This window comes from Rhinolophus sinicus, linkage group LG01 (assembly GCF_036562045.2).
Source record: "Rhinolophus sinicus isolate RSC01 linkage group LG01, ASM3656204v1, whole genome shotgun sequence".
Classification (NCBI taxonomy): Eukaryota; Metazoa; Chordata; class Mammalia; order Chiroptera; family Rhinolophidae; genus Rhinolophus; species Rhinolophus sinicus.
In genome coordinates this window covers 99,839,784-99,867,616 of record NC_133751.1, presented here as the reverse complement: position 1 = coordinate 99,867,616, position 27,833 = coordinate 99,839,784, and the positions used below count along the sequence as shown (strand labels likewise).

At 38.1% G+C, this 27,833-nt stretch overlaps 1 protein-coding gene and 1 pseudogene across 2 annotated transcripts in view; one reads left to right on the top strand and one right to left on the bottom strand.

Moving 5' to 3' along the window:
- Positions 1-1,034: 1,034 nt before the first annotated feature.
- RNF13 (ring finger protein 13) overlaps positions 1,035-27,833 on the top strand; it is a 137,087-nt gene continuing 110,288 nt past the window's right edge. Inside the window, exon 1 of one of the 2 annotated variants that reach the window (XM_019748856.2) lies at positions 1,035-1,798. In XM_019748856.2, coding sequence (XP_019604415.2) covers positions 1,634-1,798 — 165 coding nt within the window. In that variant the 5' untranslated portion in view covers positions 1,035-1,633. The remainder of the gene's footprint in view (positions 1,799-27,833) is intronic. The other variant, XM_074333758.1, reaches the window with a different exon arrangement.
- On the bottom strand, positions 12,920-14,620 carry LOC141567896 (large ribosomal subunit protein uL1 pseudogene; annotated as a pseudogene).

The following is a 27,833-nucleotide window of genomic DNA, read 5'->3' as shown; positions in this document are numbered from 1 at the left end:
AATTAGTCTGCCTCTAATACCAATTGTGATCTGAAGATCAGAATAGTTGGATTAAAATGTTCTGTACTCAAGGCGCTTTTATTTACAGAATAAACAAAGTTCTTTGTTCTTTTTTAACCTGTAATATGTGAACATTGTTATTATTTTTTACTTTTTTCAATGTCATGCAAGAAATCTCTGAATATAAAACCAATTTGAGAATTTGATGAAGTGCTTGTAGATATTGTAACTGTGTTTACACTAATTCCACTAGCCTTCATAGTTAATATTCCCAATTCTGACTTTTATTTATGACTATCTTAAAGACACGACTATGTAATAAGTATTGAATGTCTAAACAACTGGTGAAATTTAAAAATATATAGAATATATAATCATAGAAGAAAACACTTTTGATGGCTTTTATTTGTTATTTTATTGTAATTTGATTTTTAAATTTTTTGTATTTAAATTTTGAGTAGGTAATATTCACAAGGTTCAAAATTCAAAGGCACAAAGGATACACAATAGAGACAGAGTCTTTCTCCCATTCCTGTGTTCCAGCCACTCAGGTCTCCTCAGCAATCACGGTTACAAGTTTCATCCAACGGTATTCTACAGGGGTTCTATGTTATAGTCCTCTCTCGCCCCTCCTTTGTTTAAAAGCCGAGGTTGAAGGATAGAAACCTGTAAAGGCCTTTTAAAGTCGTCTTAGTTTGAAGCAGAAGCAGGACCAGAATCTAGGTCTCCTGGCATTCTAATTCAGGACTCTGCATTCTTTGCACTAAACCCATTGCCTCTTAAAGTGGCTAGCAGCCGTGGATGGTCCCATCCGGGCAATTTAAATTTCAAAGTAGCTTGTTTAGACGTTGGAACACCTGGGGCAGGGAAGGTTTATCAGAAGGGCAGTAGGGGAATAGATTTTTTGGTTCATCAAAAGGAGGCAAAGTTTTAAAAGGCTGTCCTAGGACTTAATCACATGGTTTAGCTTTTGCTGAGTCTCTGGATGGCCAGTGTCAGGCACAGAGTGCTGACGTCAGCACGGCTCCCAGCCAGGAGTGGGAGGACTCGCGTTCAGCCCGCTGGCTGCTCACACCTCTAGCAATACGACCCGGACTCGAAGGCTTTGACCTCAGTCTCATCCATCCCGAACTCAGCCTGGATACCGTGCAGAGGCAGTGAGGCGTCGTCCGTCCTCGCCTCTTCAGCGGGTCGGCTGAGTGCGGTGCAGGGAGATACGCGCTGGCACCAGAGTCAGGCCCGCCCAGGGGCAACCCGCCAGCTGGGTCTGGGGCTGCTATGGCTCAACAGCCAGAGCGGACCAGGCCGGGTGGTCCTGGTCACTAGGTCTGGTCTCCTCCTGACCCCACGGCCTCCACTCCTGGGGGCACATAGCGCTCACAGCCAATACCCTTGGCCAACCTGTTCTTCCCCCGCCAGAAGCAGATCCTTCAGCTGCGCTCCAGAAGTGTGCCCCACCCTGCCCTTCCCTCCAGGGAAGATCCGTCACGCGGCCAAGAACGCGACTCTGCAAACTGGGCATTCCTCCGAGCCCAGCGCTAGCAGGCAGAGAGACCTGGCGTGAGAGTGGGAAGGAACCTTAACAAGCAGCTCTGTAGCCCAATGGCTTTCTTCAGCCTTCGGGTGCGGGCCAATGAGGCGCGCGGGGCGGGACTTCCGCCTCATTTCTGTGTTGTCCCCGCTCCGACTCCGGGTTGTGGGGGTAGGTGCGCATCTTCAGTCATGGAGTCGGGGTAGGGACTCCTCCCGCAGCGACGCAGCCGACGACCCTGTTTATGTTGCGGGGTCAGGCTTCCAGGTAAGAACCTCTCGGACTCTCAGCGGCCGGGCGGCGGATTGTCTTCGCGGGGCCTGGCCGGGAGAACACACCCCCTCGCGGGCCCTGGAGCTCCGAGGCGGCCCCGCCGCTTAAGGTCTTTTTGGTACTCGACCCCAGGCTGCGCGCGGAGGAAATCTGGCGTTTCTCAGAAGGTTAAAAAAATAAAAATAAAAAGCCCTGCTCTGGGAAGGCCGAGTTCACCCATATTCCCATCCGGTGACTTTGTACGTAGCTAAAGTTGGTTTATCCGTTTGGCTTCTCACATTCCCCTGCTGAGGTGGCAGGAACCTGGGAAGATGTTTAGAAGATCTTCTCTTGGTCGAGTACTTGCCGCAAGTTCCGGGGCGAAATTGCTTGACTGTAGTTGCGGAGACTCTTCAATCTTTGAGAAAAAGAGGGTTGTCACCTCCTTTCTTTCTAGTCTTAACCCCCTCCTCCTACCCCCTCCCCCGCCTCACTGGAAACTCAGCTTGAAGGTGGGACGTGACTCTGCCGGGACAGATTGCACATCCCTTCCCTCTTCGAGTCAGCAGCTCGGTCAGAACGCTTATTGAGTTGACCCGCACTGATGAAAGAAATCGACCGGAGAGGAAGTGGGCAGACACGGAAGCCCAGCGATTCAAGAAGAAGTCACACAACTTTGGTGGTAGCCATTGAGTGCTCTCTGCCAGCTTTTGGTGAATTCCTCTGTTTTGTGCTGGTTTGGCAATAGTAAATTCCCGAAACTATCGTTTCATTCTCAGTTTCAGCATCGTAGGCAGCCCCTCAAGTCCTCAGTTGTTGCCCCAAACCTGCCCGACTTTTAGTGATGCTGCGGGAACAGTGAAAACTAATGCGTTTCTTTCAACAATGATCTGTTGTTCTCCAAGGAGAACATCTGCAGTTTTTGATAACAATATAAACAAGATGGGTGTGTGCCAAAGAATTCTAGTAGAGAAACATCGATTCAAGATTTAAGGAAGGTCTTTGAAGCGTTTAATCTATTTAAGGACAATTTTTAAAGGATCGAGGAGATTAGCTCCACTTTAGAGTAACAAAACTGGATTGGGCTAGCAATAAAAAAGAACTTGAAACAGGAGGTAAGTGTAGTGCAGTGCTCTAGTGCAGGGACATGGGAACGTATTCATGTATTACAGAATCAATTTAGTGGATTGACATTAACATTAGAATGAAAGAAAAGAAAAGTACATCCTATGGAGTAAGAGTAAATATTTCATGAGGCTTTTGTTTCAGTTTTATAAAACAATGTGTGTGTGAAGAGGGAGGTGTAAATGTACACCATGTTATTGTGGATTATGGCACAGCACTGGATCCCAAATTTGGGAGTCTGGCTGGGTGCAGCCTTCAGCTCTGCCACTTACTAATTCGGTGGTATTACCTGTAAATAAGGGAAGAATTGTAGGAATTAATTGAAATAAAATGTTGTTATATAGTTAAGCTTCAAAATTTTTTTTAAATGATTGGATAGCAGCCCATTTATTTCTGTGTCAGGAAAGACAACTGTTTTATTAATATATTTTTCACCTCTGCCTTTATTTGAAGCCAGCCGGCTTGATGTCTCCATGTGTTATAGTAAATCATATGGACAGAATCTTGGTTTGTGAGATTTAATACCTGAAGGGTTTGGAGTCAATTCGTATCTGTCCTTGTTTAAAACTCATTTCTCTCAAGCATTTTGGAGGGGCCTAAACTGTTACTAGCATCCAGCGCCCTTCCTTTGGTATTCTTCTGTATTCCAAAATAACATAGATTTATCAGAAGTTTTTTAGGCACGAATTTTAGCGAAGCAAGGACAGGACTAAGGGTCTGATAGGTTTATGTCTTTGAGTTAAATTGGATAGGAACCCATTTTATGTTTTATACTTCTTGCCATAGATATATACGGAATGAAATGGGTTGGTCAACTATCGTGGTATACTTCATGTTGGTATGACCTAAAAACGGTTGGTGTTTTAATAAAAAGTATGATTTTGGACATTTTAAAATCTGGGAATTAATAACGTTTAGCAGGAGGCAAAATGGGTTTGACTCAAAATAGTGTTGCACCATTTGACGTATTAGTACTACCATATGGCATTGCATATGGTAGTTTCACATGACAGAAAAGGGAAGAAAGTTGGTAAGCAGTGTTAGTTTTCTCAAAAGATGAAACAAAATTAATAGGCAAGTGAATTTCTTTTAATAAAGCATGGTGGTTAATCATTGTTTAAAAATTCGTATATTCTGCAAATATTTATTTAGCATGTAAAATACAGTATTAAGCTTTTGCAAAGCTTTTACATTACACAAACGTTGATTAGGGAACAATGAGAACATATAATTGGTATTATCAGAGTTTACATATCATAGCATATCAATAGCACCAACAGTAATAATAGCTACCATTGATGGTTAACTGTGGGCCAAATACAATTGTAAGCACTTTATATTATCTCATGTAATTCTCACTTTATCAATGTGGTAGATAGTAGTACCATTATCCCCTTTTAATAGCTGGGGGGGCGAAAGAAAGCATCACAAATACTATATAACTTGCTGAGTTCACACAGATTGTTAAGGGAGTAACTGGAATTTACAACTAGGCATTCTGACTATAAAGCCCTCTGTCTTGTGTCATGTTTTATTAAAAAAGACAGAATGCTATGGCGTTACTTTGAATTTTTTACTTGGAGGTTTGGATGACTTTGCATAAGCTCCTTTGGCCCCAGTTTCCTCAAGTCCTTCCTCAGAGATAGAATATTAAGCCATTATGTTTTTGTGGGCATTAGGATAATTTATAAAGCACTAGACAGATTATGAATCTGTCTGTTCAATAAATATATGCCTCAGCTGTTTTGCTTTCGTTGAGGATGTGGCCATTCGAAGTATTGTTAGCAGTTGGAGAAGGATGGGAGAATAAAGCTAGTTCTGCATAAGAACACTACCCCACAAAAGTACAGAGGTAGGAAAGCAGGACATTTGCCAAGGTTGTATGTTTAAGGAACAGGCTGGTAAGGATATTTGGATACAGATTATGGAGATCCTTAAATACCAGATAAGGATTTTGTACATGATTCTTACTTGAAAAGAACCCCTCTTTATGGACATTAAACTGGAACAGAAGTCCAGTGAAGGAGAGGAAGCCGGGAGGTAGGAATAACATGGAGTGTAATTACAGTAGTTCAGGCAAGAAGGATGATGGCAGGATTGTAGTGAAGGGTGTAGATCTGAGAAACGTTGACATTGACATTGGGAATGGGCTTCAGACAAATTTTTTGGGTGGATAATGGTGCTGTTTAGGATATTATGATGAAGAACAGCATTTGATGGAAGGGGATTTAGGAGGAGGATTTATGGTAGGAATTATAGTTTTGGAGCTGAGGAGTTGTTTAGATATTTGGAAATGTGAAATGGGAACTGGGAGCTTTGTGTATTCCATAAAAAGGGAAGAGACAGATGCTTACATTTTGAGGAAATGGTCTAAAGCAGTTGTCTCCGTGGAGGTCAGAGTTTCACAGAAGTGATGTGACTTGAAGAGACGCTCAGAAATGCGCATTTCTCACTTGGTAGAGAAGTACCCACCATTTTCCCTGTGACATATTTTGTATCCTGGGAGGACAAGAGGAAACGTAGTGGGGAGGACAAATTTTGGAAACCTAGTAAGGCTCCCATTTTTTATTTCAAAAGAGGGCCAGTAGATTGGAGGTTCACTAAGAAGTTGGAAAGATGCTGTGATTTTTATATAGTGCTAGGCATTTATACACATGGTTGAACTTTGAATTGTTGTAACATCTCCAGATTTTGTCATCTCCTTTGTTCCTCGCAATTGATTGACAGCAAAATCTTTAAAATCGGAGAGGCTTTGTGCTTGTTATGGGGCTACAACAAAGAGGGAACATAGAGAGATTGTATTCTACTTATAGCTAAGACTGTGGGAGAAGAACCTCAAAGGATCAGAGGAAATGGTATAGGGGAGAGGGAGAATAGAGATTCTGTTAATGAATTCCTGTGCCACCCATTCTCTGGCTTCAGTTTCCTCATTCTGTAAACCTATGATGGTAATACCAATTCAGATCTGTTGTACGAAAGAAAGAAACAAATCTGGAGACTATTTACACTTGAAAAACAACTCAGGTCTAAGTAGTAGAAGGGCCTGTAGGTTTCCTCTTTTGGCAGATTTTCTAGGGTTTGGTGCATTCGGGTGGGGTCTAATATTAAACCATATAATTTATCCGTCTCTGAACTATGTTTTAGTTCTTTGTAATGCAAGGCCAGAGTAACTGGCCAAATCAAATAAAAAATTGAACATTAGGCCACAAGCCGTAGGGCAAGGAAAGGTTTATATGTTGACACACCATTGTTGGAAATATTACTTGGATTCTACTTCTCATGGGTTTTTCTATAGCATGAATTCACTCAATAAATATTTAAGTATCCTCTATGTCAGGAACTGTTCTAGGTACTCAGAGTACATCAGTGAACTAGAGACAAAAATCCTGTCTTCATAGAGCTTGTCTTCTAGTGGGAGAAATAAGAGATATTTTAATAATGGCAAGTAATCAGATTTTCTTATACTATGTTTTTATAAAATCACTATTAAATAGATGCTGGTAATAAGAGTGCTATACCAGATTGTACCTAATTTTGTAGAACACTTTGAAGGAAGGGACTATGCCATTCTTACTCATGTGTGTCTCCCCATTTCCTTTTCTTTCCAGTGGAATGACTTTCGTGTAGTTAATACTCAGCAGATATAAAAAGTTTATGATGGGGAGAAGGAGGCCGTGTTAAGGTGGAGGCCGGATCTAAAAGAAATCAGTTTAATGTAGCAAGTATTAGGACCCATGTACTCACTACATTGAAGGTAGGGAAAAAGAAAAGGGTGCTGTGAATTGCATCGCCTGGCTTGCCTGTGAGGTTGAAATAGAAATAAGGTTATGTTGCAGCTGACAGCATCAACATTGAGGGAATTTGGGTGTTACCCTACATGCCCACTAATTAGCTGGGTGACTTTGCATAATTACCTTGACCTTTCAATTCACTTCCTCATTTGTAAAAAGAGATAGTTGGAATTTTCCAGTTTAAAAAGTCTGCTTTTAAGATTTTTTACAAAATGTCTGTTGCAGTAATGTGTCACTTTACTAATATAGATAAAATAGATCTGATCATGATCTTCCATTGAATAATCAGAATAAATTTATACTCTTAGTTAATGAACTCGATGTTTAAAAAAGATGCTTACAAAATTAATGTTATCTATTTGATGTTATTTACTAATAAGACTGCATTGTAATTTTAGAAAAATAAAGCAAAGTATAGCGTAATATGTAGTTTTCTCTTTTGTTGTTATTAGGAAAAATAAACCATAGTATTTTACACTCTAATAATGGATCTTGATAGTTATTCATACTTTCATACTTTAATTTTATAACAGCCTTTGATTGTTGTGCTAGGTACTGAGTATTTATATTGTGGTGGCACAGAGAAGGCACATAATGAGAGTCTGGAAGAGGAAAATGTTCACGTGGTTAGAGAAGAAAGACTGAGAAGGAATGGCAAGAGGTAAAGCTGGAGTCATAGGCAGAGCCAGTGTATGAAGAACTTGCTGTGCTAAGTCATAATTTAGTTCTGAACTTTATTCTGAAAGTCATTTAATCTGTTAAGGAATTTCATGCAGGGAGTAACATGTTAAGGCATTTTTATATTTACTTCAACTCATATATTCCTCTATTATCTAGATCCAAACATTTTTATCACTCCAAAAGAACACCCTGTACCCATTTAAGCGGTTCTCCCCATTACCCGCTGCCTCCAGCCCCTGGCAACCACCAGTTTGCTTTTGTTTCATACGGATTTCCTGAGCATCTCATATTTATTCTGGAAATCTCATATAAATGGAGTCAAACAACTTGTGACCTTTTGTATCTGCTTTTTTCACTTAGCATACTGTTTTTGAGGTTCTTCCATCTGTTGCAAGCTATATTGTTATATGTATCAGTACTTTCCTTTTTACGGTTGTCATTTTATTGTATAGTATTCACCACATTTTATCCTCTCATCTGTTGGTAGACATTTGAGTTTTTTCCACTCTTTGGTTAGTGTGAATATTGTTGCTGTGATTCAGGTACAAGGATTTATTTGCATGCCTGATTTTCATTTCTTTTGGATATATACAAGGAGTACAATTGCTGGATCGTATGGTAATCCTATGTTTAGCCGTTTGAGGACTCGCCAGACTGTTTTTCACAGTGATCGAACCATTTTACGTTCCCACTGGCAGTGTACGAGGGTTCCAGCTTCTCTGCATTGTTGTCACCAATACTGTTCTGTTTTTTAAAAAAATTAATATTATTGCCATCTTTATGGGTATAAAGTGGTATCTCACTGTGGTTTTGTTTTGGCATTCACTAATGATGTTGAGCATCTTTTTGTGTGCTTGTTGGTCATTTGTACTCGTATATCGTCTTTGGAGAAATGTCTATTCCAGTTCTTTGCACATTTTTAAATTGGCTTGTTTGCCTTTTGGGGTTGTGTTTTTATATATTCTGGATTCTAGACCCATATCAGATATATGATTTGCAAATATTTTCTCCCATTGTGTGGGTTGTCTTTTCATTTTCTCAATAATGCCTTTTGATGCATAAAAGTTTTAAATTTTGATGAAGCCCAGTTTATTTTTGTTGCTCATGCTTGTGGTGTCACATGTCTAAGAATCCATTGTTGAATCCAAAGTCATGAAGATTTACCGCTATGTTTTCTTCTAACCCCTTATCTGATGTCATTGGTGAATATCTTCTCCATTTTGTAGGTTTGTTTTGTTGATGGTTTCTTTTGCTGTGCAAAACTTCTTAATTTGATGTAGTCCCATTTGTTTATTTTTTTCTTTTCTTGCCCCTTGCCCAAGGAGACATATCCAAAAAGATATTGCTAAGACTGATGTCAGACAATTTACTGCTAATATGTTCTTGTAGGACTCTTATGTTTTCAGGTCTTACATTTAAGCCTGTAATCCATTTTAGTTTATTTTTTTATATGGTGTAAGAACCTGGTCCAATTTCATTTTTTTTGCTTGTGTCTGTTTAGTTTTGCCAACATCACTTATTGAAGAGACTGTCTTTATCCCATTGTATATCCTTTTTTTCTTTGTTATAGGTTAATTGACCACATAAGTGAGGATTTATTTTTGGCTTCTCTATTCCATTGTTCTATATATCTGTTTTTATGCCATTATGATACTGTTTTGATTATTGTAGCTTTGTAGTAAAATTTTAAATCTGGGAGTGTGATACCTCTCACTTTGTTCTTTCTCAAGGTTTCTTTAACTATTTGGGGTCTTTTGTGGTTCCATGTAAATTTTAGGATAAGTTGTTCTAGTTCTGAGAAGAATGCCGTTGTTATTTTATTAGGAATTGCATTGAATCTGTATAGTGCATTAGGTAGTAAAGACATTTTAACAATATTACTCCTTTCAGTCTAGAAGATGGTTTATTTTTCCATTTATTTGTATCCTCTTCAATTTCTTTTTTTAGTGTTGTATAAGTTTTCAGAGTACAGGTCTTTCACCACTTCGTTAAATTTTTCCTAGGTATTTTATACTTTTTGATGGAATTGTTCTCTTAATTTCTCCTTTTGATTATCCATTATTGATGTATAGAAACACAAGAGATTTCTTTATATTGATTTTTGTGTCCTGCAACTTTACTGAATTCATTTATTAGGTATAATAGTTTTTGGTGGAGTCTTTAGGGTTTTCTATGCATAGTATCATGTCTACAAATAATGAAAGTTTTACTTCTTCCTTTCTGATTTGGATCTGTTTTATTTCTTTTTCTTGTCTGATCGCTGTGGCGAGGACTTACAATACTATGTTGAACTGAAGTGGTGATAGTGGGCAACCTTGTCTTGTCCCTGATCTCGAAGGAAAACCTTTCAGCTTTTCAGCATTGAGTATTACATCTGTTGTGGATTTGTCACTTATAGCTTTTATTATGCTGAGGTATGTTTCTTCTATACCCACTTTGTTGAGAGTATCATAAAAGAAGGTTGACCTTTGTCAAATGCTTTTTCTGCATCTATTGAGATGATTCTATGGTTTTTATCCTTTATTTTGTTAATGTGATATATCGTGTTGATTTTATGGATGTTTGAATTATCCTTGCAATCCTGGGATAAATCTCACTTGGTCATGGTGTATAATTCTTTTAATGTGTTATTGAGTCCAGTTTGTTAATGTTTTGTTGAGAATTTTTGCATCTATGTTCATCAAGGACATTGGCCTGTAATATTTATTTTGGTAATGTCTTTAGTTTTGTTATTAGGGTAATGATGACTTAATAAAATGAGTTTGGAAGCATTCCTTCATTTTGAAATAGTTTAAGGAGGATAGGTATTAATTTTTCTTTAGATGTTTGGTAGAATTCACCTATGAAGCCATGTGGTCCTGTACTTTTGTTTGTTGGGAATTTTTATTACTGCTTTTATTTTATTGGTCGTAATTGGTATATTTAGATTTTCAGTTTTTCTTGGTTCAGTCTTGGAAGGTTATATGCTTCTAGAAGTTTATCTATTTCTTCTAGATGGTCAAATTTTTTGGCATATAATTGTAGTATTAATGATTCTTTATATTTGTGTGGTGTTGGTTGTAACTTCTATTTCATTTATGATTTTATTTGGGCTCCTTTTTTCTTGATGAGTTTGCTAAAGGTTTGTCAATTTTGTTTATTTTCTAAGAACCAGCTCTTAGTTTCATTGATCTTTTCTATTGTTTTTTAAAATTTCTATCTAGTTTATTTCTGTTCTGATCTTAATTATTTCCTTGTTTTTGGTTTTTTTTTTTGTTGTTGTTTTTTTGTTGTCCTTATTTTTCTAATCAGTTAGGAGTAGAGTTAGATTGTTTATTTGGGAATTTTCTTGTTTCTTGAGGCAGGCCCATGTGGCTATAAACTTTCCTCTTATATGCTTTTGCTGCATCCCATACGTTTTGAAATTGTGTTTTCATTTTTATTTGTCTGAAGGTAGTTTTTGATTTTCTGTTTGATTTCCTCTTTGATCTATTGGTTATTTAGTAACATGTTGTTTAGTCTACATATACACACACACATTGTCCCACCCCTTCCCCCACTCCCACCCCCAGTTTTCTTTCTGCAGTTGATTTCTAGTTTCATGCCATTGTGGTCAGGAAAGATTCTTGATATAGTTTCAGTCTTCTTGAATTTATTGAGGCTCATTTTGTGGCCTGTTCTGTAATCTATTCTGGAGAATGTTCCATGTGTACTTCAAAAAAATGTGTATTCTGCAGTTTTTGGATGAAATATTCTATAAATATTTATTAAGTAAATCTCATCTAATGTGCCATTTATGGCCATTATTTCCTTATTAATTTTCTGTCTGGATGATCTGTCCACTGGTGTGAGTGGGATATTAAAACCTATTCTATCAAATGTATGGTGATGGAAAGAGAACTGACCCTGGGTGGTGAACACACAATGTGATATATAGATGATGTACTACTGAATTGTACACCTGAAATCTATGTAACTTTACTAACAATTGTCACCCCAATGAACTTTAATTAAAAAAACAAACCTATTCTATTATTGTATTATTATGGATTTCTTCTTTTATGCTGATTAATATTTGCTTTACATATTTACGTGCTTCTATGTTGGGTGCATTGATATTTATGATTGTTATATCCTCTTCTTGGATTGACCCTTTTCTAGTTATGTAATGGCCTTTTTCTTTCTTTTTTTTTTTTTTTTTTTACATTTTTTAAAATGTTTTATTTGTGAGTATTGCTGCCCTAGCTTTCTTTTTGTTTCTATTTGCATGGAATATCTTTTCCCATCCCTTCACTTTCGGCACATATGTGTTTTCGATTTGAAGTGGGTTTCTTGTAAGTGGCATATAGATGGACCATTTTTTTAATCCAGTCAGTCACCCTATGTCTTTTTATTGGAGCATTTAATCCATTTACATTTAAAGTAATTATTGGTAAGTGTGTATTTGGTGCCATTTTATTAATTTCTTTTAGGTTGTTTTTATAGTTCTCCTCCGTTCTTTTCTTTTTCTCTTGTTATCTTCCCTTGTGGTTTGCTGGTTTTCTTTAGTGTTTTGTTTGGGTTCCTTTCTCTTTATTCTTTGTACATCTCTTGTAGGTTTTTGGGTTGTGGTTACCATGTGGTTTATGTATATCATTCTGTAATTACAGCAGGCTATTTTAAGCCGATAGGTATTTAAGTTAGAATATATTCTAAAAGGACTACATTTTTACTCCCCCCTCCACATTTTATATTTTTGATGCCTTATTTTACCTCTTTTAGTCTTCTGTATCTCCTAATTACTTATTATACTTTGAGTTGAGTTTGGTACTTTTTCCTTTTAACTTTTGTTATATCTTTTTTTTTTTAAAGATTTTATTGGGGGCAGGGAACAGGACTTTATTGGGGAACAGTGTGTACTTCTAGGTCTTTTTCCCAAGTCAAGTTGTTGTCCTTTCAATCTTAGTTGTGGAGGGTGCCATTCAGCTTCACGTTGTTGTCCTTTCAGTCTTAGTTGTGGAGGACGCAGCTCAGCTCCAGGTCCAGTTCCCATTTCTAGTTGCAGGGGGCACAGCCTACCACTCGAACCGGCAACCTTGTGGTTGAGAGGACGCACTTTAACCAACTGAGCCATCCTGGAGCTCAGCGGCAGCTCAGCTTGAGGTGCCGTGTTCAATCTTAGTTGCGGGGGTGCTGCCCACCATCCCTTGCGGGAGTCGAGGAAATTGAACTGGCAACCTTGTGGTTGAGAGCCCACTGGCCTATGTGGGAATTGAACCGGCAGCCTTCGGAGTTAGAAGCATGGAGCTCTAACCGCCTGAGCCACCGGGCCGGCCCCTGTTATATCTTTTAAAATGTCTGGTTCATTGTATTTATTTTTCTTTTTCATATTTTCTTATTTCTGGTTATGGCCTTTATTTTTCTGCTTAAAGAAGATCCTTTAACATTTCTTATAAAGCTGGTTTAATGATAATAGTTTTTGCTAGTTTGGGAAACTCTTTATCCTTCAATTTTGAATAATAGCCTTGCTGAGTAAATTATTCTAAGTTTCTTTCCTTCAGCACTTTACAGATGTCCTGCCACTGCCTTCTGGCCTGTAAAGTTGTGGCTGAAAAATCAGCTTATAGCCTTATGGGGCATCCTTTGTATAGAATTGTTTGTTTTCCTCTTCTTTCAAGATTGTTTGTTGTTTTAATGGTAGCAGCATGGTTTATTAAGCTGTGTGTTAGTACAAGCATTGGGGCTTGCCCCTCGTGCTCTGGTTGTAGAAAGCCTGGACGTTCTGCCAGTTCTTTTTCAGCAATGACACAGGAAATTGAGAGCTAAGTAGATGTTGTACACAAGCTCTTCATTTATCATCTTCATATGGCAGCTGCCACTGCCAGACATGGGGCCTTCTTCTGGGACTTGACTATGGATTTCACTTCATCGACTTTGGCCACCATGTTCTCATTGTGGGTCAGCAAGGAAGGGAACTTGCCGGCCTTGATTGGAGACTCTGAAGCCAAAAAGGCATCACACTTCTTGGCCAGCTTCTTGACCAGCTTCTCATTCTTGTTGAGTTTTGTCAGGGCCTCGATGTCCATGTGGGGAATATCTACCGCCTTAGCCTCATCACAGTGCTGCTGGTCCCCAGAACATAGACAGAGAACTGGGAGTGGAGGGTGAATTTAAGCTTGATGGTGCCCAAGAAGCGTCTGTTCTTCATAGTTCTTCAAGCTGATCTGCAGCTCCATTGTCTCCAAAAACTGGCGCTTTGCACTGGTTTTCATGCAGGACTTCCCGCACCGCCTTGTAGAAGGTATCACGGGAGACTTTGCTGCTCGTTGGGCCTTGTGCTGCAAAAACCAGAAAAGAATCAATATTGTACTTTAACTTTTGCCATTTGAATTACAAATGGTGTGGGTCTTGTTGGGTTCGTCTTGTTTGGATGCTTCATGGACCTGGATGTCTGTTTTCTGTCCCAGGTTAATAATGTTTTCAGTCAGTATTTCTTTAAATAAAGTTTCTGTTCCTTTTACTCTTTCTTCTCCTTCAGGGATCTCTATAATGTGAATATTTATATGCTTGATGTTATCCCAGAAATCCCTTAATCTATCCTCATGTTTTTGAAATTATTTTTTGCTGTTTCGATTGGTTGATTTTTACTAGTCTGCGAAAATCTGTCTTCCAGACTAGTCTCCTTCTGTATTAGCTAATCTGATGAGCTAATGTATTTTTTATTGCCCTTATTGTATTCAGCTCTGCTTGGTTCTTTATTATACTTTCTAACTGTTGAAATTGTCCCTAAGTTTCTCTATTCCACTCTCAAGTTTGGTGAGCATTCTTATGACTATTTCTTTGAATTCTTTATATTTCTGCTTCCTTAGGGTTTTTCCTGGGGATTTTTCTTGTTCCTTCATTTGAAAGATAGTCTATGTTTTCATTTTTTTTTTTTTTTACTTTCCAGGTTTACTTATATGAGTTAGACAAAATAGCTCTCTCTCCCAGTCTTGAAAACAATGGCCTTGTGTAGAAGTGGCCTTGATGTGGGCTGTGTGTGCTGGGTGCCTTTGGCAGGGAGTTGGAGCTGAAGTGCCTCTGCAGCCTGGGGTTGGAGTGGCCCGGGCGGGAGGCCAGGTGCAGGGATAGAGCTCTGTTCATCCTGTTGCTCCCTTTGTTTAGGGCCATAACTGGCTGGGCGATGTCTCCAGGACTGCTCTGCCGGGCCCTTGCAGGTGGGCCAGAGCACCTGGGTAAAGTTCCCGCCTGCTCTGTGGGGGTGGAGGGGGACGTAGGTCATGGCTCTCACTGGCACCTGTATGCCCAACAATCCCTGCTGTTCTCGGAGAGGTCCCGCCCTCCCCTCCCGCCGCCTTTATACCGTCTCTCTTGTTTGTTTTATAGAGAGCGATCTTGTGTAGAAGTGACCTGTGTAGGTTGTGTTGTATGTGCTGGGTAGTTCTGACAGGTTGGGTGAAGCTGGGCAGTGGCGTATGTCCCTGGGGCACTGGCTTGCTCGGCTGGAGTGCCTGCGGGCACGGAGGCCGGGGTGTGGTGACGCCCTGTTGCTTCTTCTTGCTCCTTTTGTTTGCAGTGGCGGGGATTGCCCTGTGGTGACCTTGCAGGTCGGCAGAGCACCCTCACAGAGCTGCCCCTCGCCCTGTGGAGGTGGAGCGGGATGTACACAGTGGTGTTCACTGGCATCCTCAGTCTGGAGAGTTCCCGCAGCTCACTGAGAATACCCCAGTTTCCCAGCCTTCTCTGTTATCTTCTCTCCGTTGTCGAGAAGCAGTTCATTTGTACTTCAGTTGTCCCAGAGGAGTAATTGCTCTCTCGACGTGCATATTTCAGTGTGCTCACGGTGGCGGCGAGCTCAACAGCCTCCTGCTGCCACCGTCTTGGACATCCGTGATTCACTTTATTCATGGGTATTGTGTTTTGGATACCTAAACATAACTATAATTGTTTTTTAAATTTCATTTTTGGATTGTTCATTGCTGATGTATAGAAACAACTGGTTTTTGTGTATAGCATTAATTGCTTTTAACAGTAATTTATTTAGGTAAATAAGAAAGTGCAACACTAAAGAATCTTGATCTTGATGATGTGTGATTATTCTGGATGTGAATAATATGGGGTGTCCTTTTAGCATGGTGTTAAATGATTACTTAATTATACTTATGCTATTGTATTTCAGGTAACATATTACATGTACTTGGCTATTAAAATAGAAGGTAGAACATTTTATTTTCTTTAAGCTTAGAGAAAAGTATGAATATAATAATTCATTTTAAAAGTTATTATTATTATTGACTTAATTCTGATGTTACAGTGAAAGCCTTAGAAATAAAACATATTTATCCCCAAATCTGGTTTAGAGATTCCTGAATGATAAAAATAAGATTGGAATGGAAGATGATTTGAATATATAAATTATCATTAATATACTTTAGTTTACTTTGCTTAGTTTTCCTTGAAAGAAGTTTTTAAATTTAGTCTTAAAATTTCATTATGAACAGACATGTGAACAATTTCAACCAGTAATTAAAGAAATACATATTTATACAATAACTGGATACCCTAGAAAGGCTGGCATTTCATGACACAGAGCGGTATTTGAATCCTGGATCCACTATTTAAGAGGTGTCATTGGGCAAGTTACTTAAAAAATAAGAGCGGATATTTATAAAGTGCTTGATATAAGAACTTGATATAGGCACTATTATATGTTATTAATGTAACTCTCAGTTTCCTATCTTTGTGGAAAAATAGTAGAACCTACCTCTGTTAATAGTGTTGTGAGGATTAAAGGCAGTAATGCATGTTCAGTACTTTGCCAGAGTGTAGTAAGCATTCAAGAAACATTAGCTGTTTTTATCATTTGTAACTTCATCTAACACCAACAATGATGAGAAAAGGGTAATCAGTGCAATGAAATGCACATTTATATGGAAATACAAAAGGGAACATTTTTTCTAGACAGCATTTTGGCAATGTGTATAAAGTTTAAAAATGTTTCTTTGGCATTGTGATTCCACATCTAGGAATCAATCCTAAGAAAATAATGAGAGATGTGGAAAGAGATTTATATTTATCATAGAATTATTTTTATTTATTACAGAATTTGTAGTTGGGTTCAATTTAAGATTGAACAGTAGGGGAATAGGCAAAGACATGATTTAGCCATATAATGTGACGTTAAGCAGCTGTTAACATAATGCTTATGAAGAGTTTTAATAACAAGGGAAAATGATACAACTTTAAGTAAAAGCGTGCAAATCATAATACAGTGTGGTACAAATGATATAAATATATATGGGAAGAAGACTCACTCATGGTTGGATCAGAGAATGAGAAGCACTGTGAGTGAGATGAGTGATGTAGAAGATGAGATTAGACTTCAAGATGGCTGGTTAAGAAGTATATTATGAGGCTGTTGCCTTTGTGCCTTGTATGTTAGGTCAGCTGGGCGGCAGTGCGGAAGGAGAGCTGAAAGTGAGGCTGGGAGAGCAAGATTATATTAGAACCTGTGAGAACAAACTGTAACACACGAGGACAAATACTCATGTTACCTGTAAATGTTAACATTATGGGTAACCAATATTTCATCTATACCTTCCAATGAGCATTATTTTTAGTATTAGAAGAAAAGCCATAAACATTTTTAGATATCAACGTAATGAATAATGTATGAAGATTAGAGGCTAATTACAGTGGCATTAACTTAAGTCAGTAAATGATGGAGCCAGGATTAGACCTTTGATCTCTTATATTACATTTCTCATTATAGTCTTTGCCATTACACTTTAAAAGCTAAATTCAGTTTGTCAGGTTCTGAGAGAAATCACAGTGATTTTTAGAGCTGGTAAATTTTCAGTTATCTCTACTAGTAACATTTAGACAAGCCTCAACTAATTTATTTTGAATTTTGGAAGACATTCTATTATTAAAATAAAATAATATTTTTCATTTTGCTGGAATCACAAAGTACCAGAAAAGTTGTAAGATCAGTATAGAGAACTTCCCCCCATGCCCACCTTAATCATTTGGTAGTAAGTTGACCTGATGCTCTATATTCACCAAATACTTGAGTGTAAGATTCCTACAAACAGGGATATTTTCCTTGGAGAAATGGCTCATTTCAGGGCCGGGTCAGGAAAAAGTACAGGATGGGACTGGAAAAATCTTGTGCCGGAAAACAATAAGTGTTCCAGAATGATGGGAACATGTCAAAAACACACAGGGGCCTTTTGAATGGGCCTTGTCTGGCCAAACTGGGAACAATTGGGCATCCAAATAATAACTACTATATTATAAAACATTGAATAGAACAGCAATCCATACTATATAAATGAATGAATTGAAATTTTGATGAGAAATGGGATACTTACTGTAGTAGACAGAATAATGACCCCCCTTTCCCCGAAAAGATGTCCGTATCCTAATACCTGGAAGCTGTGAATATGTTACCTTATATGGCAAAAGGAACTTTGCAAGCAGTTAAGGACTTTTGGGTGAGAAGATTATTCTGGATTATCTGGTAGGCCCAGTGTAACCACAAGTGTCCTTAAAAGTAGAAGGAAGAGGCAGAAGAGGAGTTTGGAATAATGTGATGTGAAAAAGAATCCACCCGCCATCGCTGGCTTTGAAGATGGAGAAAAGGGTCACAAGCCAAAGAAAGTGGGCAGCCTCTAGAAGTTAATATACACAACAATCAATTATTGTACAATTTAAAACATTTTTATTTTAAAACACACGTGGATAATAGCCAAGACTAGAATAAGAAATTAGTGTGACTTAAAAATAAATGATACTTCAAAGAGACAATGGGCACCTTTTTCAGATATTGGATCTTGATAACAGTAATCGCCATATATTCACTTACCTCTTTTCCCTGTTAAGTGAGAAAAGCACTGCCTTATTTAAATACTGTTAAAAAAATAACTGTCAGTTATCTATTTTCTTTCTGCTCCAAGGTCACCCTTCAATACCTGTTATGCATAATGTACTGGACTCTTAAGGATTTTTCCTTTACCAAGAGGCATGTTAAGCTTTGTCAGGTATTGGAGGGGGAAAATTCTAGAGGGAACTTACAAGAAGAAGGAGTTTTTTCCTTCTTAGTTTCCATGAGCTGTTTTCCTTTTCCTTGCTTCTGATGCGTGGTCTGTCAGCAGTACATGTGGGAGGGGATATCTGGTGGTGCTCTGCCTCAGCCATGGACCTAGAAAACACGGGGCTTCAGTGATCTTGTAGCCCCAGTGCAGACTGGTGACCACCTTGCCATAGGCCTTCTGAAGTGGATGCTGCCCACCTTAGCCTCATGCCTGCAGTGTCTGGATTACGTCTGCGTGCCTGCCTGCCCGCCTTGGCTTGCCTACACCCCAGGAAATAGTTCCCTGCAGTTCTCTTGACATGGATACTGTGAATTGCAGGCATTGTACCTGCAGCAGTGTCCTGACTGCCCACCAGCCCCGCCTTGCCTGTACTCCAGAGGATTGTTTCCTACTTGCCTGGTAAAATTGCACCAGCTCTGGTTTTGGACAACCCAGTGAGATTCTCTGTTATCTAGTGTGCTGTGCCCATACCTCCGCCAATGAGAAACGCCAGCCTTCCAGGGGACCCTTTTTCCAGGTTCATCCCTTTTGGGTATTTTCCCTTAGCTTACTTTTTTTATTTTTATCATAGTTTATTATTTTTCTTTAAAAAATTAAAAACAGCTTTATTGATTTATAATTGACATATAATAAAGTACATATTTAAAGTGTATGTTTGAAAAGCTTTGAGATATTTAGATATTTGAATTATAACTGTGAAACCATCACCATAATGAAGTTAATGGACATAACCATCACTCCCAGAGTTTCCTCATGCCCCTTTGGGATCCCTCTTTCCTGCCCCTCACTATCCTGTTATGTCTTTATAGTTACTACCCTGTTTCCCTGAAAATAAGACCTAGCCGGACAATCAGCTCTACTGTGTCTTTTGGAACAAACATTAATATAAGACCCAGTCTTATGTAAGATCCAGTTTTACATAAATCCCGGTCTTATATTATATTATTACATTACATTACATCACATTATATTATATTAGACCTGGTCTTATATTATAATAAAATAAGACCAGGTCTTATATTAATTTTTGCTCCAAAGACACATTAGAGCTGATTGTCTGGCTAGGTCTTATTTTCAGGGAAACACGGTATCCTATCATAATTTAATAATTATTTATGTCAAACTCTCTCTGTTTAATTTACTGTGTAGTTTCTGTCTGTTGATTGAACTCCCACTGATACTGATTTGGTGCCTAGGGGTTCTAGGTGTTTGAGGTGTGGGTATTAGTTAGGTCATGCCTTTGGGCCCGAGCACAGTGCTGACTGATCTCCTAGCCAGTGGACAAGGAATGCTAGTAATCCATGGCATCACAGTTCCCCAAGCTGTCATCTGTGGTTGGTTGTGATGTATAGTCATGTGCTGCATAAAGATGTTTTGGTCAGTGACAGACCACATATATGACAGTAGTTCCGTAAGATTATAATGGAGCTGAAAAATTTCTGTCGCCTAGTGATGTTGTAGTACGTCGCGTTACTTATGCGTTTGTGGTGATGCTTGTGTCAACAGCTCTACTATGGTGTCAGTAGTATAGCACGTAAAACTGTGTACAGAATGTTTGCTAATTATGACTACCAATTGATAATAATTAATAATTGATAATAACTATGTTACTGGTTTATGTATTTATTATGCTATATATTTTTATTGTTTTAGAGTGTACTTTTTCTACTTATAAAAACAAGTTTGCTATAAAACAGTATGTTATGTTATGCTGGTAGCAGCCTCAGACATCTCCTGTTTACCCCATCTCTTGGTTGCAGCATTTTATCTTGTGCTTGATTTAATCTCATAGTGTCCCTTAAGCATATAAAATCCACTGCTAATGTTGCGAGTAAGAAGCCACGTTGAGTGATTGACCTGGAAATGAAATTAGAAGTGATTAAGGACTACAAAAGTGGAAAATCAGTGATGGTTCTTGCTCTCCACTTAGGTCCCTTAAAAAGTAAGAAAACATGGACCCCAACACCAAAAGGTTGTCATAAATAGAGAGTAATGTTCATGGTGCATTATCTGCTTCAAGCAAATCACTAGGGATATGTTTCTAAAAAAGAGTGACACCTCCTCAAGAAAAGCTTCAGGCAGGTCCTTCAGGAGGCATTCCAGAAGAAGACATTGTTACCATAGGAGATGGCAACTCCATGCATGTTATTGCCCCTGAAGACCTTCCAGTGGGACAGGATGTGGAGGTGGGAGACAGTGATATTAATGATCCTGACCCTGTGTAGGTCTAGGCTAGTGTGTGTGTGTGTGTGTGTGTGTGTGTGTGTATGTGTGTGTCTTAGTTTTTAACAAAAATGTTTAAAATGTTAAAAAAGATTTTAAAACAGAAAAAAGCATATAGAATAAGATATAAAGAAAGGATATTTTCGTATGATTGTGTAATGTGTTTGTTTTAAGCTACGTGTTATTATAGAAGAGTTGAGGTCAGAAACATGGCTACATGAGGGGTTTCCCCTTGAAGTCACCACAAGTTGAACAGCTATAATTCAAAAGACTCCTTGCACAACATACAAACATGTCTGAGAGATCTGCACATCGAAACATCTGAAGGTGGGCGAATCAGGGCAAATAGGAGGAGGGAAGGGAAAAGAGCAGAGACTGCTGCTGTGGACGTAGCCTGGAGCTCACTGTGGGTCCCAGGAAAGGGGAGGACTGAGGCTGCACGTGCACTTTCTGTGGCCTGGAGCGTTCTTGTTTGAGTGATCAGCGTGTAATATGGCTGAACTCAGCGATTGGGGCGGAGACTGAATACAGTAGTGCCACAGCTGTGGTCTAACAGCCCTCACTGCCAGGCAGAATACAAGGCCACGGAGCCTGGCTGCCTCCTTCCTAGAGCTTGCCTCCCTGCATTCTCCCAGGAGAGCTAACAGCAGGCCCCAGAAAAAACTGTAGCAGTGAATGGCGGGTGAAAGAGCAGAGTATTTACAGCACTGGGAACTGGAGAGAGAGTTCCTGAGCGGCAGACACACACTGTGGCTAATCCCAGAACAAGGGATGAGATACAGGGGCGAAGCAACTGTGGTCAGGTAGTCACCATTGTTCAGAGCAGAACAAAGCCATAAACACACCAGCAGGCTCTCCCAGCCCACCCCGCCTCGCCCCTTCACAGCTGATCCCAGCAGGGGCACGAGAGACAGCTCAGGCAGCACAGCACTGTGTCTGGCTGTAGGGGCAGCACAGGTATTTCAGGGGCTCAGAACCTCATTACTCACCAAATTCTCCTACGGGACCAAGGCAGTCTGGTCACAGAGGAGATGCCTACCTCCCCAGGGAATCTTCCACTGCGAGAAGCTGGAATAGCGCAAGAGGAAATAAAAATGCTCCAGCGTTACCTACTGGAAAACAAAAGAAAGACCTCTTCATATAAACCTGCTGCAGTACTCATTCCCATAAATGCCTACGAGGAGAAATAATCTGTCAGTTGCACTGAACCACCAAGGTGGTAAGGCAGCTCAGAGAATGAAAAAATGTCCAGAAAATAAGCTTAAAGAAATGGAAATACATGATTTAAATGACAGAGAATTCAAGATGGCAGTTCTGAAAAAAACCTTAATGAGTTGCAAGGAAAATGAAATAGGCAGTTTAATGAACTCAGAAATAAAATTAATGAACAAAATGAATACCAAAGAGATTGACATTTTAAAAAAGAACCAAATAGAAATCTGGAGCTGAAGAACTCAATAAAAGAGATGAAGAGTGAAATAGCAAGCTTAGGAAATAGAGCTGACAAGTTGGAAGAAAGAATCAGTGATGTTGAAAATAGAAATCTGGAAATAACTCAGATGGAAGAAGAGAGATTTGAGAGTTAAAAGAAATGCAAGAACTCTACAAGAATTGCCGTGTTTCCCTGAAAATAAGACCTAGCTGGACAATCAGCTCTAATGCATATTTTGGAGCAAAAATTAATATAAGACCCAGTATATCTTATCGTATATCATATCATATTCTATATCATATCATATCCTATATCATATCATATATCACATCATATATCATATATCGTATCATATCATATATCATATCATATATCATTATATAAGACCAGGTCTTATATTAAAATAAGACTGAGTGTTATATTAATTTTTGCTCCAAAAGGTGCATTAGAACTGATTATCCAGCTAGGTCTTATTTTCGGGGAAACACAGTATGTGATTCCATCAGAAAGAGCAATGCAAGAATAATGAGTGTACCAGAAGAAGAGAGGTGAAAGGAGCAGAGAGCCTATTCAAACAAATATAGTCAAAGGAAACGTCCCAAACCTATGGAAATAACTGGATCCTCATCCAAGAAGCAAACAGAACACCTAATTATCTCAATGAAGAAAAGCCTTCTCCAAGGCATGTTATACTGAAACTGTCAAAAGTTAATGACAAAGAATTTTCAAGGCAGCCAGGGAAAAGAAGACAGTAACCTATAAAGGAAAGCCCATTAGAGTATTATCAGAGTTTTCAGCAGAAACTCTACAAGCTAGGGGGAATGGAATCAAATATTCAAACTTTCGAAAGAGAGAAACTACCAGCAAAGAACAGTATATCCAGCAAAGTTATCCTTTAGCTATGAAGGAGTAGTAAAGACCTTTCCAGATATAGAAGCTGAGGGACTTTTGAACCACAAGGCCTGCATTACAGGCAATACTGTGAAGGGCGTTATTCTACCTAAAACAAAAAGAAGGATGCAAAACTATGAGTAAGATGACTAACAGACAAATAAGTAGGAAATGGCAAACCCTACTCAGAATAGGGTACTAGTCACCTAAATATAATATAAAGGTTAAAGTATATAAAGACGTAAAAAAGAAAAAGAAGAGGACAGTTTGCTACTATAACTCAGAAATGAATTCACAACATAAGTAGGCATAATTTGTGACAACAAAAGCATTAAAGAAGAGGGGCTAAATAACTGAATTTGCAAAAGGGACTGGAGATAAGATGCATGATGAAAAAAAGGACTACTGTATATATGAAACTGTCTTTTGCGTACACTTAATGGTAACCACTCTAAAAAAGAACAGAGACTCATAACATAAAAAAAGAGGAAACAGAGGAAAAAATTCTACAATACCACCAAACTAAAATAACAGACAGAAACAAAGGCAAAGAAACAATGGAGACACTGAGTTACCAGAAAACAAAAGATAAAATTGCTATAGGAAATCCTCATATATCAGTCACCCTAAATGTAAATGGACTGAACTCACCAATAAAAAGGCACAGAGTAACAGATTGGATCAAAAAAACTAAACCCAACCATATGCTGCCTTCAATAGACACATCTCAGTTACAAGGACAAATATAGACTCAAAATGAAAGGATGGAAAACAATACTCCAAGCAAATGGAATCCAGAAAAAAACAGGTATAGACATACTTATATCTGATGAAATAGACTTCAAAATAAAAAAGGTAATGAGACAAAGGTGGACATTTCATAAGATAAAATGGACAATGCGTCAAGAAGACATAACACTCATCAATATATGTGCTCCCAGTCAGGGAGCACCAAAATATATAAAGCAACTACTAAAAGAACCAAAGGGAGAAATTGACAAAAACACTGTTATGGTAGAGGACCTAAATACATCATTGACAGCTATGGATAGATCATCCAAGCAGAAAATCAATAAGGATCTATCAGCCTTAAGTGACGTCTTAGACCAAGTGGACATAATCTACATTTACAGAGCCTTTCATCCGTGAATGTCAGACTACATTCTTTTCTAGTGCACATGGAACTGTCTCAAGGATAGACCATATGTTGGGATACAAAACTAACCTCAACAAATTTAAGAAGATTAAAATTACATGAAGCATATTCTTCGACTAAGGCTTTGAAATTGGAGATCAACTACAAAAACAAAGTGGGAAAAGCCACACATATGTAGAGATTAAACAACTTGCTACTAAAGAATGAGTGGGTCAAAGATGAAATAAAAGGAGAAATCAAAAGCTACATAGAAATAAATGAAAATGAAAACACAACTTATAAAAATTTTTGGGATGCAGCCAAAGCAGGAAGTTTGTATTATTACAGGCCTATCTCAAGAAACAACAACAAAAAAACCAAATAAATAACCTAGCATTACATCTTAAAGAACTAGAAAAAGAACAAATGAAGCCCAAAGTCAGCAGAAGGTAGGAAATAAAAATTAAATAAAATTAGAGCAGAATTAAATGAAATAGAGAACAGAAAGACAACAGAAAGAATTAATACAACAAAGAGCTGGTTCTTTGTAAAGATTAATAGAATTGACAATAGACTCACTAAAGAGAAAAGGGAAAAGACTCAAACAAAATCAGAAATGAAAGAAGTTATGACAGATACCACAGAAATACAAAGGATCATACAAGAATACTATGAAAGACTTTATGCCACCAAATTTAATAACCTAGAAGAATGGACAAGTTCTTAGAAATATACAACCTTCCTAGACTGAGTCACAATGAACTGGAAAACCTAAATAGATTGATAAACAGCAAGGAAATTGAATCAATCATCAGAAACCTCTCCAAAAGCAAAAGTTTAGGACCACATGGCTTTACTAGTGAATTCTACCATTCAAAGATGATTTAATACCTGTCTTTCTCAAACTCTTCCAAAAAGTTAAGGAAGAGACAATACTTCCTCACTCATTTTATGAGGCCAACATTACCCTGATACCAAAACGTTGTAGCTACAACACAAGAAAACTACAGACCAGTATCTCTGAATACAGATGCAAAAATCCTAAACAAAATACTAGCAAATTGAATACAACAATACGTTAAAAAGATTATACATCACAACCAAGTGGTGTTCATTCCAGGAGCACAAGGATGGTTCAACATGTAAATTGATCAGTGTCATTCACCACATAAAATAAAGGATAAAAATCATGATCATATCAGTAGATGCAGAAAGAGCATTTGACAAGACACAATGTTCTCTTATGATTATATAGCTTAATAAAATGAGTATAGAAGGAAAGTACTTAATAAAGGCCATATATGATAAAACCTCAGCTAATATCAAACTTAATGGTGAAAAACTGAAAGCTTTTCCTCTAAGATCGGGAACAAGACAAAGATGCCCACTCTCACCACTGTTATTCAAAATAATATTGGAAGTCCTTGCCAGAGCAATCAGGCAAGAGAAAGAAATAAATGGTACCCAAATTGAGAATGAAGAAGTCAAATTGTCACTTTCTGCAGATGACATGATTCTTTATATGGAAAACCCTAAAGATCCCACCAAAAAACTATTAGAAACAATAAACAAGTACAGTAAAGTTGCAAGATGCAAAATCAGTGTACAGAAATCCATTATGTCCTATATACTAACAAAGAAATTTCAGAAAAAGAAATGAAAATAATTCCTTTTGAAATTGTAACTAAAAGAATAAAATACCAAGGCGTAAATGTAACAAAGGATGTGAAGGATCTCTACACTGAAAACTGGTTGTCTGGCTTTATTAGAAATTGCAGAAGACACAAAGAAATGGAAAGATATTCCAAGTTCATGGATTGAAAGAATCAACATAGTTAAAATGGCCATATTATCCAAAGCAATATACAGTTTTAATATAATCCCCATCAAAATCTCAATGACATTTATTAAGGAAATAGAACAAAAAATTATCAGATTTGTATGGAATTAGAAAAGACCCTGAATAGCCCAGGCAATCTTAAGAAAAAAGAACAAGGTCAGAGATGTCACACTTCCTGACTTCAAATTATACTACACAGTGATAACAATCAAAACAGCGTCATATTGGCAGAAAAACACACACAGACTGATGGAACAGAATTGAGAACCCAGAAATAAATCCATATATATATATATGGGCAAATAATTTTTGACAAAGGAGCCAACAGCATTCAATGGAGAAAAGAAAGCATCTTCAATAAATGGCGCTGGGACAATTGGAAACCCACATGCAAAAGAAAGAAACTAGACTGCTGTCACCGTACACCAAAATTAACTCAAAATGAATCAAAAGTCTAAATATGAGACCTAAAACAATAAACGGCATAGAAGAACGCATACGTACTAAACTTACGGACCTTGGGTTCAAAGAGGATTTTATGAATTTGACTTCAAAGGCAAGCAAAAGTAAATGAATGGGACTATATCAAACTAAAAAGCTTCTGCACAGCAAAAGAAACCATCAGGAAAAGAAAGAGGCACCCAACTGAATGGGAGAAGATATTTGCAAACATCACTTCCGATAAGGGGCTAGTATCCAAAATACATAAAGAACTCGTACAACTCAACAACAATAAAAGAAACAATCCAATTAAAAATGGGTATAGGACCTGAACAGACATACAAATGGCCAACAGATATAAGAAAAGACGATCAGCTTCACTAGCTGTTAGGGAAATTCAAATCAAAACCACAATGAGATACTACCTTACACCAGTTAGAATGGCTGTTATCAACAAGACAAGTAATAAACAAGTGTTGGAGAAGTTGTGGAGAAAAAGGAACCCTTATACACTGTTGATGGGAATGTAAACTGGTACAGCAACTATGGAAAACTGACTGACTCACCCAGAGTGACTTCCAGTCCTGCAAGCTCCTTTTATGGTAAGTGTCCTATACAGCTGTGCCATTTTTATCTCTTATACTGTACCTTTTCTATATTAGGTATGTTTAGATGTACTAATACATACCATTATGTTACAGTTGCTCAGTACAGTGTTCAGTACAGTTTTGTGCTGCACAGGTTTGTAGCGTATGTGAGGTAGGCTATACCATATAGCCCAAGTGTGTGGTAGGCTATGTATACCATGTTTCCCCGAAGATAAGACCTAGCCGGACAGTCAGCTCTAATGCGTCTTTTGGAGCAAAAATTAATATAAGATCTGGTCTTATTTTACTATATATAAGACTGGGTCTAATATAATAATAATGTAATGTAATATAATTCCACATCTTATATGAATTTTTGCTCCAAAAGACGCATTAGAGCTAATTGTCCAGCTAGATCTTACTTTTAGGGAAACACGGTACCATTTAGGTTTGTGTAAATACACTCTGTGATGTTCTCACAGCAACGAAATCACCTACCATCACATTTTTCAGAACATACCTCCTTCATTAAGTGGTGCATGACTGTTGCCAACTGATGCACATGCCTTAGAGCCCAAATGCATTTGACGTTTCTGGCAATAATAACTAAGGACTAGATTGTGAGAAGGAATCTTTTGAGTGTAACTGAGTGCTTTAAGGGAGAAAATGACAGTTTGGATTTGTTAACTTTCAGCTCAAGATCTGCCCTTTTTTCACTCTTTTGATTGCATATTTCACTTCAGAATCAATCATTACTTCTTCTCCAAATTATTAATATACTTGTGAATTGTAAAACCTTGTTGCTTGCTCATTAAAAATTTTTTTTGGTATAAAAGCAGTGCACACTTAG